At 35.7% G+C, this 13,755-nt stretch overlaps 2 protein-coding genes across 2 annotated transcripts in view; both read right to left on the bottom strand.

Moving 5' to 3' along the window:
* kif26ba (kinesin family member 26Ba) overlaps positions 1 to 7,699 on the bottom strand; it is a 134,270-nt gene extending 126,571 nt beyond the window's left edge. Inside the window, exon 1 of the mRNA XM_073827554.1 lies at positions 7,310 to 7,699. Within this exon, the coding sequence (XP_073683655.1) occupies positions 7,310 to 7,699 (390 nt within the window). The remainder of the gene's footprint in view (positions 1 to 7,309) is intronic.
* Positions 7,700 to 9,824: 2,125 nt separating this feature from the next.
* drc8 (dynein regulatory complex subunit 8) lies at positions 9,825 to 13,260 on the bottom strand. The gene is made up of 5 exons (XM_073827604.1): positions 13,158 to 13,260; positions 12,988 to 13,067; positions 11,364 to 11,406; positions 11,089 to 11,155; positions 9,825 to 11,014 (listed from the first exon to the last, which is right to left on the bottom strand). The coding sequence occupies exons 2-5, from the start codon at positions 13,011 to 13,013 to the stop codon at positions 10,896 to 10,898; spliced, it is 255 nt and encodes an 84-aa protein (XP_073683705.1). The 5' UTR covers positions 13,014 to 13,067; positions 13,158 to 13,260; the 3' UTR covers positions 9,825 to 10,895.
* Between the last annotated feature and the right edge of the window lie 495 nt (positions 13,261 to 13,755).

Raw genomic sequence — 13,755 nt, 5'->3', positions numbered from 1 at the left:
AGAGACTTCTTTGAAAATCCCACTGTTCAAAAACTTTTGACTCGTTGTGTAACTGGTCACCATTAGATCAGCTGGAATGTCAGAAACAAAAGAAAGCTCCAGTAAAATGTATCTCTTCTGATCTAACACCATCTTCGGCTGTCTCTTCCTGTCCTCCTGACCTTTACGATGCCCTCATCATTCACAGCATAATTAACCCAGCTTTTCTCTCGGTCCGCACTACACCGGTCTCACTCATCCTCTTAACCTTGTTGATTTTGCAGAGGAATGCACTTAAACCTCTCGTAAAACATGGCATTTTAGAATGAATGACTCCATCTGTTTTCTTTTTTCCCCGTCTCTTTCTGTCAAAAGGTGTGCGTTTCCCTTGAACTCAACCAAACGACGGAGCCCCTTCGTCTAACGCCTCTATCCGATCATCTGAATTCCTTCAGCTGATTACATGCCATGTCAAAAACACTAATAAGCACTTATAAGTTAAAGGTTGCACACAAAACAGTCTGGTGAAAGTTCTTTCAAAGCATGGGCTTTTAGTCTTTTCCAGTCAAACAACATAGGGACCAGTTAATAATTCAAAGAAAGGCTTTTCTATTTATTACGATGGAGAAGATACCTAAGAATGGAATAACCAATCGCAATTCTGTTTTTTGGAGCCCAGGATGAAGCTTCAAAGCAAAGGTCTCAGGCAACACCAACTACCTCCACGGAGGAAACAGCCCTGTTGTTGTGTGGTGGGGCAATTAAAAAAATGAGTTAGTCTGTAGGAGGGCAGAGGCCTGCTCTCAGGTTAAAAGCAGAACGAATGGCCCTCTCCACATGTGTGTAAAACCAGTGACCGCATGAGAGATCACAGCGGTGTATGACAACAAGGGTAAAGTGGAGTTCATGCTGACTAGCACTGCTAATGAGAGATCCTTTACATATGGTTTACCACTACTGTTTACAAATGAGGTTGAGCACATATGTTCATAAACTCATACAATTATAGTGCTACTATAATAATACTTGATTCTGATTGGTCGATCCTGTGATATATTTGATCAGTGTGCCAGACAACTATTTTTTATATACTGTAGTTACAGGTTTACCTGTATTTTTTTGATTTTGCACTTAATTACATGCTGTTTTAGGCTTACATTTTTATGATTTATTAATTATTATCTTTTCAGAAACTCATAAACACCTTGCATTTTTCCTAATTAACCTCTAGGAGTTCACAAACCCTTATACACTACTAAGATTTTAAATGCTTTTTAAAGTCTCTTCCGCTCACAGAGCCTGCGTTTATTTGATCCAAAGTACAGCAAAAAGAGTCAAATTTTGAAATAGTCTTACTATTTAAAATAACTGAATATGTTTCAAAATGTAATTTATTCCTGTGATTTCAAAGGTAAATTTTTTGCATCATTACTCCAGTCACGTGATTCGTCAGAAATCATAATATTCTGATTTGCCGCTCAAAAAAATTATTATTATTATTATTATGTTGAAAACAGCTTAGTATTTTTTCAGGTTTCTTTGATGAATAGAAAGTTCTATCATTTCTTTCCCAAATAAATATACTGACTGACTCCAAGCTTTTGAATAGTATAGTGTATAATGTTACAAAAGCTTTTTCAGATAAATGCTGATCTTTGGATCTTTTCATCAATTCATCAAAGAATCCTGAAAGAATTTACTCAACTGGTTTAAATATTGATAATACTTATAAAAAACATTTCTTGAGCAGCAAATCAACCTATTTCTGAAGGATCATGTGACACTGAAGACTGGAGTAATGATGCTGAAAATTCAGCTTTGATCACAGGAACAAATTACATTTTAAAATATATTCAAATAGAAAGCAGTTACTTTAAATAGTAAAACATATTTCACAATATTACTGCTTTTGCTGCATTTTGGATCAAATAAATGCAGGCTTAGTGAGCAAAAGAGAATTCTTTGAAAAACATAAATCTTTTGACAGGTAGTGTATTATTTTGATGTGATTCTTTAGGAACTTCTCTTCTCATATTGACCGAGTTTCCAACATCCTTTTTAAATCAGCTGAGCACAAAGGACATGACATGGCATTTAGTCAAAAATGTCACAGTAAATAACTGCATCCAAAAAGCTTTGAAAACTAAAGTGGCAATTCAATGTTTAAAAGGCCAATAAACAAACAAATACAAAATGCATTCAGTTTGACATAATGAAAAAAAATGCAATTTGTCTGCAAGTCAAAACTTGCATTGCAAATTCTTCAAAGGTATCTAGTGAGTTTTACTGCATGGGTAACAGTTGAGAAACTGTGTGCATTCTTGCAATACTTTCCTTGTGAGCACAAAATCCATAGTCGGAACTGCAGCTGTAGGCTGAAACCTACATATTCAACACATCAAACCATCCAGTCTCCAGAGATGCATTACACAAGTCTGTCGAAATCTTTCATACTATTTCCACACAATGACAAAGCCATGAGTAACTAATGTGAACCAGCACAAAACACAGCTCTACCGAACCAAGCGGTATCCACCTTCAAGGCAGTTCTGCTTTGATCACAGAGAACTTCGATCCGGCTCGGTCCAGCTAATCCCTGTCAGATCGATCGCCGCTGTCAAGGGGGAGAACCTGACGTTTTCTCTAACTTGGTTCTGGGGTGGATTACAGGCCTTCATGCTTTGGAGGAAGTGCTGGCAGTGATTATTGGGTACGGCAGCAACCTGACTGGACTCTTGAAATACAGTTGTGAGTTCCACTTAAAAACAAACTACCCACTCCACAAAACCCACTGTGGGTTTAAACATCTGCTGCATTTGGCACAGTAAAACTAGCGTTTTTGGGTCACGGATGCTGTTCGACATCATACCGATATAATTATTATCTGAGAAAGTGTATTACACATACAAAAATCACAATAATATTCTCCAACATCTTTGATTTGATGTTCAACAGGCGTATTTCAGTTTCAATTATGTCTCATACACTGCAGTTAGATTAAATAGAGAGAAAGTTTCATTTTAAAATATTTTATGCTTCTCCTAGGCAAAAAGTTCCATGTGGAGTTAAAATCTAAGTAATGTCTCAAACTGTGCTTAGATTTACCAATCAAATATAAACTCAAACATTTCTCATCACTCTCATTGTATGTGTAATAAATGTCTTTAAGACTTTAAAGTAAAGTAAGACCACTGCAAGCTGGCAGTGGATGTCAATGTAACGTCCAGTAAGACATTGGACACCAATGTTGGACAGAAGTCAAATTCCAATGTTGGGTAGACATCAAATTTTAGTTGAAAATGTTGACATCAAAACCCTACGTTGGCTTGACATCAAGCTCCCACATTTGACTGGTAATTTTTGGTTGGAAATTTTTTTAGATCAAGCTCCAGTTTTAAACTGACACTAAATTTTAGTTACTTAATGCAATGACTTATAAAAAAGAAAATTCTGTCATTAATTACTCACTCTCATGTTCCAAACCTAAGACTCATAAGAAATTCATCTTCTGAACACAAATTGAGATATTTGTGATGAAATCCAAAATCTTTTTGACCCTGCATAGACAGCAATGAAAACCAAAATTATGAATAAAGTCATTATTTTTGTTATCTTTGTGCACAAAAAGTATTCTCGTAGCTTCAAAAAATTAAGGTTGAACCACTGATGTCACATGGACTATTTTTACAATGTCCTTATTACCTTTCTGGGCCTGGGAATGTTTCAGTTTCTAGGAAGGGTCAGAAAGCCCTCAGATTTGATCAAAAATATCTTAATTTGTGTTCTGAAAAAATTTCTGAAAGCTGAATAAATAAGCTTTCAAATGATGTATGGTTTGTTAGGATAGGATAATATTTGGTCGAGATACAGATTTGAAAATCTGGAGTCTGAGGATGGCAAAAAAAAGTTTAAAGTTGTCCAAATAAAGCATATTACTAATCAAAAATTAAGTTTTGATATATTTATAGTAACAAATTTACAAAATATCTTCATGGAACATGATCTTTACTTAATATCCTAATGATGTTTGGCATAAAAGAAAATCGATAATTTTGACTCATACAATGTAATGCATTGTTGGCTATTTCTACAGATATACCTGTGCTACTTACGACTGGTTTTGTGGTCCAGGGTCACATGTTATAACTTTGATGGCCTGCTGGGATACTTGTTTATAAGAAGCGAAACCTACTTTATTTAAAGCCAAGCAAAAGCTTCAAGCTGTAATACAGCAGCAAACCTCTGCTTCTGCATAAAAACAAAACCTTTCAACATTTCATACCTGTAAACAAAGCAGGTTTAAAGACCAGCCATTACCTGCTGTGAGACCTTCAGCCATAAAAAAAAAACAGAAATTAACGATTCATAAAGAACTGGACCATGTTATTGTGAATCCAAACACTTTCAACCTATAAACAGCCTTGACTTACAATGACTGTTAACTATACTCCATTGTTGTAAGTAGCTATCAGGTCACAGTCTGTAAAGCCGTAATATAGTTCTCTGTTTTCATATCTGCCCTAGTGACACCATTACACCCCGGCGTTGAGACAAAGCCTGCCGCTGGACAGGAGGGAGTGCCATTTACAGTAGAACGCCTGCTGAATCGAGCCGACGTCAGCAACCCCTTTCCGTTTATTCCTATCAGTCCAGAGTTAAAAAGCGACCTCTTTATATGATAATGCCTTGCTCACCTGAGAGGCATAAAAGGAGCATTAAATGTGAAATATGTATGAAGCTCACACCCATAACGTGTTGCTGCCGTGGCAACAGTGCTCTATTGGGAACGGGAGCGGTGTGTGCACGGGATTAAAATGAACATGCTTCTGTTCAGTGGGTGTAATCTAAAGACGAACCTCAGGGGACGTTCACAACGCAGCGAGTCCCACAGCACAAGTTCTATAAGCTATAATACTGTTCCAGTATGCTGCGTTTCATTCATATTTGGATGTGGGATATTCCTCCTTCAGGAACTACTTGGAAAATGATGTATGTCAAATGTCATAGGAGAACCATTTTGGGTTCCAAAAGAACCTTTCAGTGAACAGTTCTTAAAAGAACCATGAAGACCCTGGAACATCCATGGAACCTTTCAAATGCAGAAAATGCTCTTTATCGTTGAAAAGGGTTATTTTGATTTTTAAAATGTTCTTCAAAATGGTTCGTTTCGGAACTGTTCACTGAAAGGTTTTTTGGGCAACCAAAAATGGTTCTTCTATGGCATCACTGCAAAAACACCCTTTTGGAACCTTTCATTTTAGGAGTGCATAATAATAAAGAACCTTTTCTTTATTGGCATCTACACACAAAATAAAGGTGCTTCACATCGCCATAGAAGAACATTTTTTGTCTAAATGGTTCCATAAAGGACCTTTAACATCTGAAGAACCTTTCTGTTTCACAAAAGGTTCTTTGTGGCAAAATAAGGTTCTTTAGATTATTAAAGGGTAAGAAAGAGATGGTTATTAACCCCCCCTCCCCAACCTAAAGGTTCATAATGGAACCAGATATCAATAAAGAACCTTTATTTTTAAGAATGTATGCATGTATAAGATCATCAACAGAGCATCATTTCCTATGTTTTAAACATTTGACTCTGCAAATGTTTGCTAAGAGTTTTTACCTTCAAACGATTAAGCCATTGTTTATCATTTCCATCTATTGCACTTTTTTCAAAGGTAATTAGAAAATTTGACTTCCAGAGTGCAATGGAACGCAGCATGCTGCAAGATCTCCAGATGGATCGTATATCAGAATGAGGCTTTACCCTTTGGTTTGTGTCACAACACTGCTCACTAATCACCATGTGGGTGAAGATCCTGCAGAGAAAAGCCCAAACACTCAGATCTCCTTTTAAAATTGCCTCCGGCTTAAAGAGCGCTCTCATGGCCACCCTGCTCTCCGGTGATCCCCTCTCCTTCCCATCATCCCCCTCCTCCTCCTCCAGCTCATTTTAATGGGCACCTCCAGGTCACTTGCAGCTGGCAGAACTGGCCATAAAATCTGGAGACCAACAGCAGGTCTGAAACACGAGCCACGGCCACACCAGATCAATGTGCTTTTTAAAAACAGCAGAATGCTACTTTTAGTAATAATAATTGTATTAATACACACACAGGTTTATGAAATCAACTTTTTTTCCATGATAAGGAGAAGTAAATGCAGATGTGATGTTTTGGACTACTAAAGGCCAGATTTTTCTTTTTAAAGGATAAATGGTGCAATTATTGAAATGAAGAACATAATAGATGCCATATGTAACCCTGGACCCCAAAACCAGTCATAAGTTGCATGGATATATTTGTAGCAATAGCCAAAAATACACTGTATGGGTCAAAATGATCTTTTCTGTAATGCACAGAAATGATAGCATGGTATCAAATACTGTACTGATACTGAATCTCTATAGGCCTATCACTTTGTTTGTGACAGCACAGCGCCCCCTGTTCTTCTTAATGGATATTTATTGAATTAAACCAAACGTGCTTTGGTTTCCATGCGGCGCAAACAAACCCATTGATCAATAAAATAAAAGGCTAGGGTTTGTCTGTAAACCATATCTTTCTAGGTATAAATCCCACTGATGGTCGGCTTATAACACAGCTTCCTGTTTTAGACGCTGAAACTGAAATGAGCACACGGCGAAACTTGATATTTACGCACACATGCATCCAATTACGCACTGCATATTTACCTATATATATACTACGTTCTCATGGTTTGAGCTCTTGTGGAATCCACAACAAGTTCTGGTGCAGTACTACCTTAGGTGTCCCAAGCCAAAACCAAATAACTAATCACAAGGAACAGTTAATCGTAAATGCGCTTCTCTAAGCGCTCATGCTCGCCACCAAAGCCACATCATGGTATGACGTGTTTCTTTACAGTCTGTTTCACTTTACAGTCTTCTCAAATCAAAGGAAAAGCTGTTAGTCAGCAATTAATTTCGTCCCCTTTGGCCAGTTCCATCATGATCTCAGAGTCTTGGAAGCGCACTGGGTTAACAGCGATAGCGGGTCTGCAACACGCTGCAGTGCCGTGCATGTTCAGCACTCCACCCCTCATGTGTGTTTTCAAACACAGTTTAATGCAAAACTGTTTTTTTTTCTCGTTCTCTTTATATATTTTAATGTTTATTTTCTAAGTTGCGATATGTTTTGCTAGCGAGAAGTGAGAGCAACCACACTATGATGGAAGATTGTCCAAAATTACGCACTGCAACACGTTCATGTATCACACTTAAGCATGGATATCCGATGTCATTTTTTGTATCTGCATGACGCATTACCCTTTCAAAAACTGATTTCAGTATCAGTATCTATCAGCCTACCTTGCTAGAGTATGGTCCGGGAATGAGTAGTTTTAACGCCTGCCTCTTCAGCTCCACCAGCCGAGCGTTGCAGTTTTCGCACCAGATGCCCCGATCAGAACCAGGTGAGCTCCCGCTACCCGAGGCTGGAGAGCCAGTGCCGAACCCTGGAGATCCGCCTAAGGATCCGGGCGAACCGGTGCTGATTCCAGGGGATATAGTAACAGGTGAGCCGGAGAAAGAGCCCGGGGATGATATTCCTGATCCGGGGGAAGGGGTTCCAGAGGACCCGGGCATGGAGCCCGCACCTTCAGGGACCGGGCGGCTGGCGCTCCGGGACTCCTCATAAGCCTTGCGGTACCAGGTTTCAGGAGAGAATGATGCTGACTTCGTAGGGGATGTATCGGTCATCTGCAAGAAATGATGATTGAAGATGAAAAGCAGTGATTAAAACATTAATGTCTGTGTTACACGTGATAAAAGTGTGCAAAGTGGTTTACTTGAACTCACTTGAACATGCACATACCTTTACATAAATAAACTGAAAATAAACCTTACCCCATGTTTTCTACTCCTGGTCCCAGATCTGTCTTTATTCCCTGTTAGAGAGGTCATGATAAAGCCTAAAAGAGAAGGATTGATGAACTAATTGTGCTTCCTGTTACATCCGCAACCAAAAGATCCAAAAATCAATCTGTGGTCAGTTCAGTAGCCCCTCTTAAGTCCAGTCTCAGTGACTAGCACCATGCAGAAATCTATCCATCTTTCACAGTGGAATATGAATAACAGATGGTCCAGTCTGAAATGTCCAAGAGTGGATTAATCCAGTTCTTTCTTATGCCCTCTGATATGCTGAATCCATGTGCAGTGCTTTAGATTTCACAGCATCCCAGCACAGGCGCATTTTCCCATGCATATGGACTTGTGTGAAGCGCAGGCTGACAGTAGATCAGGCTGTTGGAGGACTGATCTCTGCGCTGCTCTCACTCCAGAGGAGCGCACACATCTGTCTCTGGGTAGACTGGCCACGCCTCCTCCGCGCCTCTTAGCGAATAGCGTGTCCGATATCTCTTGATTGACGTGTGGGAGTGTACAGTTGTCCACACGCTAAACTTAACTACTAAAACTAACTACAACAACCGATTTGAGCGAAATCTTTAATATTAAGAGTCGATTTCGATATCATTATAAAATGACTTTCGAATATTCTATGGGTTGTCTGTTAACATTCGTCTTTAGCAACAAAAAGGTACTGAACTAAATATTAACCATATATTTATTTATTTATTTTTAAATGGCAACATTAGTGTAATCTAACTTCTGTGGTTACTGAAATACGTTGTTTTAAAACGTATATAAACTACATAAATGTAAACATACACATTATTTATTTATTTATTTTTTACGACCGTCACTCCCTATAATTCGATATAAATAATACATGAAATAGTTTTGAAACATAATATAAGCAATATAAAAAAAATACTAATAATTCAAAATCTATTTAAAACTGGTATAATAGCCTATTATTTTAAACATAATATCATACTAAAATCATATTAAAGTATGCCAGGTAAAATGCAAAAATGTCAAATGCTCAAAAATCTCCAATTGCTTACATTGTCTGCAAACATGTCATTTGAACCACTGAAGTAAACACTAATTATGAAACCAATAAGTCATTTAGCAAAAACAGGTTTGGGCTATATTTATTAACTGACCAAATGTTGTTTTGAACTGGCCTGAAAATAACTAGCCAGTGTTTTGGTTGTAGATAATTCCACAGGAATTTGAAGGGATATTTTGTAAGCATGGGTAAGTAGCGCCACCTACTGCTCACATGTATAAAATAACTCCTTCCCAACTACAACCAGCTACTTCATGAAAGGTCTCAAACAGTAAGAAATTAGCAAACGATTATGATTCTTTAATCAAACGAAACAGTATTGCTTAATCATACATATTTGAGAAAAAGGTCGAAAGGATGGATTACAGAAGAAATATATTTACTTTCCCGCTATTTTCTAAGAATAATGCATTTCATTATTTTTAGGTATGTAACAGTCATGTACCAGTCAAAAAATTTTGGACAGTAAGATTTTTTTTTTTTAACTCTCTTCTGCTAACCAAGCCTGCATTTATTTGATCCAAAGTACAGCAAAAAAAAGTAAATATTTTTAATAATTAATATACCATTTATTAACATTAATAACACAATTTTAATATACTTTAAAACATAATTTATTGTTTATTAAGCTGTTTTTTAGCATCATTACTTTAGTCACATGATTCTTCAGAAAACATTCTAATATTCTGATTTGCTGCTCAAAAAAAAATTATTATTATTATTTTTCAGATTTCTTTAAATAGAAAGTTCAGAAGAACAGCATTTATCTGAAATCTAAAATATATATAAATATCTTTATCATCACTTTTGATCAATATGCTAAATAAAAGTATTAATTTCTAAAATTTCTAATAAAAAATATACTGCCTCCAAGCTTTTGAATGATATAGTGTATAATGTCACAAAGGTTTTTATTTCAGATAAGTACTGATCTTTCTAATCATCAAAGAATCCTGAAAAAAATACACTACTGTTTTAAATGTATATAATAATAATAATAATAATAATAATAATAATAATAATAATAATGTTTCTTGAACAGCAAATCATGATGATGATGATAATGATTTCTAAAGGATCATGTGACACTGAAGACTGGAATAATGATGTTGAAATTTCAGCTTTGATCACAAGAATAAATTATATTTTAAAATATATTCAAATAGAAAGCATACTATTCTAAATATAATATTATTTCATAATATTACTGCTTATTTTGGATCAATAAATGCATGCTTGGTAGGCAGAAGAGACTTCTTTAAAAAAAAAATCTTACTGTTCAAAACCTTTTGACTGGTAGTGTAGATAAAGCAAACTCAGAAAACAATTTCTCAACTATAATGTTTGATTGTAATAAAATTACAGCGTTTCCTGATCAGTTCATTTAAAAAGCGTAGAAGTTCATAAAGTGTTAGATCATGCAACTTTTATAAGTGCATTTTGTAAAGGCCATCATAAGTAATGTGCTTGTCTGGTCAGTTCACAGTGGGGCAGTTCTGTTCCGGTCTCTACCCCACACAAAGGCACTCATGGGGCACAGGTTAATTAGGAAAAAATGAGCTGCAAGAATATGCCTCCCCTTCACAAAACCTGTGGTGTCAGAGTCTGCTAATGAAACTGAAAGAAGAAAGACACCCCACACTGACTTTATAATGAAGCTCTCAGACACACAATTGGCCTTAGAAAACCTGCCTCATTAATAGCGAGGATGATTAATCAGTCTGTGATACACTCTTTAAGTCTTGTATATTATCCATTTTAAAGGCTATTTGAATTATTATGAATGAGGTAAAATATCATACTGTGTCATTTTGCCAAATTATTTACTCAAGGCATTAACACCACCACTAATGGATAAAGAATCAAAATAAAATGTACAGTATATTATTTATTATGGACACTGAGATATTTTGTTTATGATATCTTGATCCTAACACTATAAAAATACTTATTTATTCGAACTATTCATGCCATCAGCCATCATCGAGTGTCGTCAAAAGTCATCATGCTCACAAAGTCCTTGTAGAGAATGACATTTTTATCAGGATCAACAGCCGCAGACAGCATTTCATCCATCTCTTCTTGTGTGAAGGGCTCTCCTGCAGAAGACAGAAAGAAAATGAATTTTGTTAACTGTAAAGTATTAAAGTACTTGACTTCTTAGTGGACATACCTTCTTGAGTTAAATATTTGGTCAATTCCTCTGGTTCCAGGTGTCCTTTTTTCTGTTGATCTAAAACCTTTAAAAAGAGATAACAGCACATTTACATCCTATTCATCCTATTGGTCTAAGGTCTTTGTACTCAATTTATTTTAATTAAACATATATAAAACAGATATATCACATATTTAGAAATTTCACTGAAAGTATTTTTCTGTACTGTATCCAATGTAAATACAAACAACAAAAGAATAGTAAAAATGTTTAGCTGTCAGAGTAATAGACACCTCAAAGGCCTGAAGAAGCAGGTCTTCTGTAATAGGACGAAACCTGGAATAAAAAGGATGCAGAGGTAAAATTTTCACCAATACTGGACTTTTCAATCAAAGATTATTTATTTTTATTTTTTGTAGCATATTGTATGGGCATACAGTGCCTTGCAAAAGTATTCATACCCCTTCATTTTTTTCACATTTAGTTTTTTTGCAGCATTATGTTAAACTGCTTTAAATTACTTTTTTTCCACATCAATCTACATCTCATACACCATAATGACAAAGCACAAAACAGGTTTGTAACAACTTTGCAAATTTATTAGAAATAAAAAACTGAAAAGATGCCGTTGCATAAGTATTCATACCCTTTTCTAGGACACTTGAAATTTAGCCCAGGAGCATTCATATTGCTTCTAGATGTTACTACACTTCAAATGGAGATAAACTGTGGCAAATTCATTTGAATGATTATGATTCAGAGAGGTACACACCTCTCAGAAAAGGTCTAACAGCTGAAAATGCATATCAGAGCAAAAACCAAGTCCTGAGGTCAAGATAACTGCCTGCAGAGCTCAGTGACAGACTTGCGTTAAGGCAATGATCTAGAGAAGAGTTCAGAAAAAAATCTGCTGCATTGAAGCTTCACAGAAGCTTGTAGCCTCCATTACCAATAATGGAAGACGACTGGAACAACTAGGACTTTAGAAAATGTCTGCCAGCCCCCATCCAAGCTGACAGAGCTTGAGAGGTGAAAAGGTGAAGCAAAGAATGCCAGATAATTGCCAAATGCAGATGTGCAAAGCTTGTCACATCATACCCAAAACGACTTGAGGCTGTAAAGGTGCTTCAACTATGTACTGAGTTAAGGGTATGAATACTTATGCAATGTACTTATTTCAGTGTTTTATTTTTAATAAATTTGTAAAATTTGCAAATTAGTTTTTTTGCTTTGTCATTATTATGGTGTATGGAGTGTGAATTGATGTGGGGGAAAACTAATGTAAAGCAGTTTAACATAATGCTGCAACAAAACAAAATGTGAAAAAAATGAAGGGGTATGAATACTTTTGCAAGGCACTGTATCTGATTCTGTCCCTTGCATGTTTTCAGGTGCACAACTGACAATTGACCTTTAAATGTGCACACTGACAAGGTCCTTTATGACAAGTGTTTTTATTAGAATTATTTTTTAATACTATTAAGTTACTTCTAATATTTTGAATTATCTTTTATTTTGATGTTTTTATTTTAAATTTGGTTTAAGTTTTAATATTTTATTTTATTAACATTGTATTTGCACATTAGTATTATTTTTTATATATTTTTTTATTTAGCTTTAATGTATTTTCATTGTAGTTTGAGTAATTTTAGTACTTTAACCTCATCTTATTTAACTTTTATCTAATACTTATTTTTATTTTAGTTTCAATTATGGAAAATGGTACAACACTATCAGTTTAAAAAAAATGTATAAGTATATATCAGACATTTCTGGGATTGCATGAAGGTAATTTATGAAATCACTTATATTTGGCGATATTAGACAACATTTAGACATAGAAAATCAAAAATAATCAGTCACTTCCATTAAAAACTATCTATTTTGGCAGGGATATCTAACTATTTGTAGTCTTACTTGCGCTCCAGCAGGATCTTAGTCATAGTTGGAAGAAACTTCTCATAGCGTACAAACCCAGTGGGCTCTTCGTCTTCTAGCTGTGAAACAGTCAGACATAATAATTACTAATGTACTTAGCTTGCAAGTGTCAATATCTAAATAAACTGACTGTAAAGCAAATCACTGACCTCACCAATAATATCATGCAAATCAGCTTCTGATGGGAAACAGCCAAGTGAACGGATAATGGTGCCTATTTCTCTTTTACAATGAAAATATCAGTGTTAAGTCTTAAGTCACCCTCAAATGTAGGACATAAACAGCTGTCATAAGCAAAACTGAAGACACTAAACTACTAAAGTACGAAATAAAGCAAGCACAGTGACATTTGAAAGCTCTGAAATGTTACCTGACATCAACGGTCTTGTTGGATTCGTGGTCAAACACGTCGAAGGCATTACTTATCTTCTTTTGAGTTTCTGTTATAATATTTTCTGACAAAAGGGAAATGATGTATTTCAGTATTTTTTTTTTTTTACAAAACAATGCGGTTTTATACGTCTCAGTTACTTCTGTAATCTATGTAGCCTATTTAATTTACAATACTTTAATTTTATTAACAACGGTGTGGTCTTTTACTTTGTCACTCAACGTTAGCTAGCTATATATTCGATACTTTACACAAACGACGTTAGAGTACAAATGCTACTATGTATATCGTAAGCTTAAAATAGAAGAAAGTTTAGTTACATCTTTACCTGCGTTGTACTTGTCCGCCATGTCTAA

The sequence above is a fragment of the Garra rufa genome, chromosome 21 (assembly GCF_049309525.1).
Source record: "Garra rufa chromosome 21, GarRuf1.0, whole genome shotgun sequence".
Lineage (NCBI taxonomy): Eukaryota > Metazoa > Chordata > Actinopteri > Cypriniformes > Cyprinidae > Garra > Garra rufa.
The sequence above is the reverse complement of the archived record's forward strand: the minus strand, read 5'-3'. Positions and strand labels throughout refer to the sequence as shown.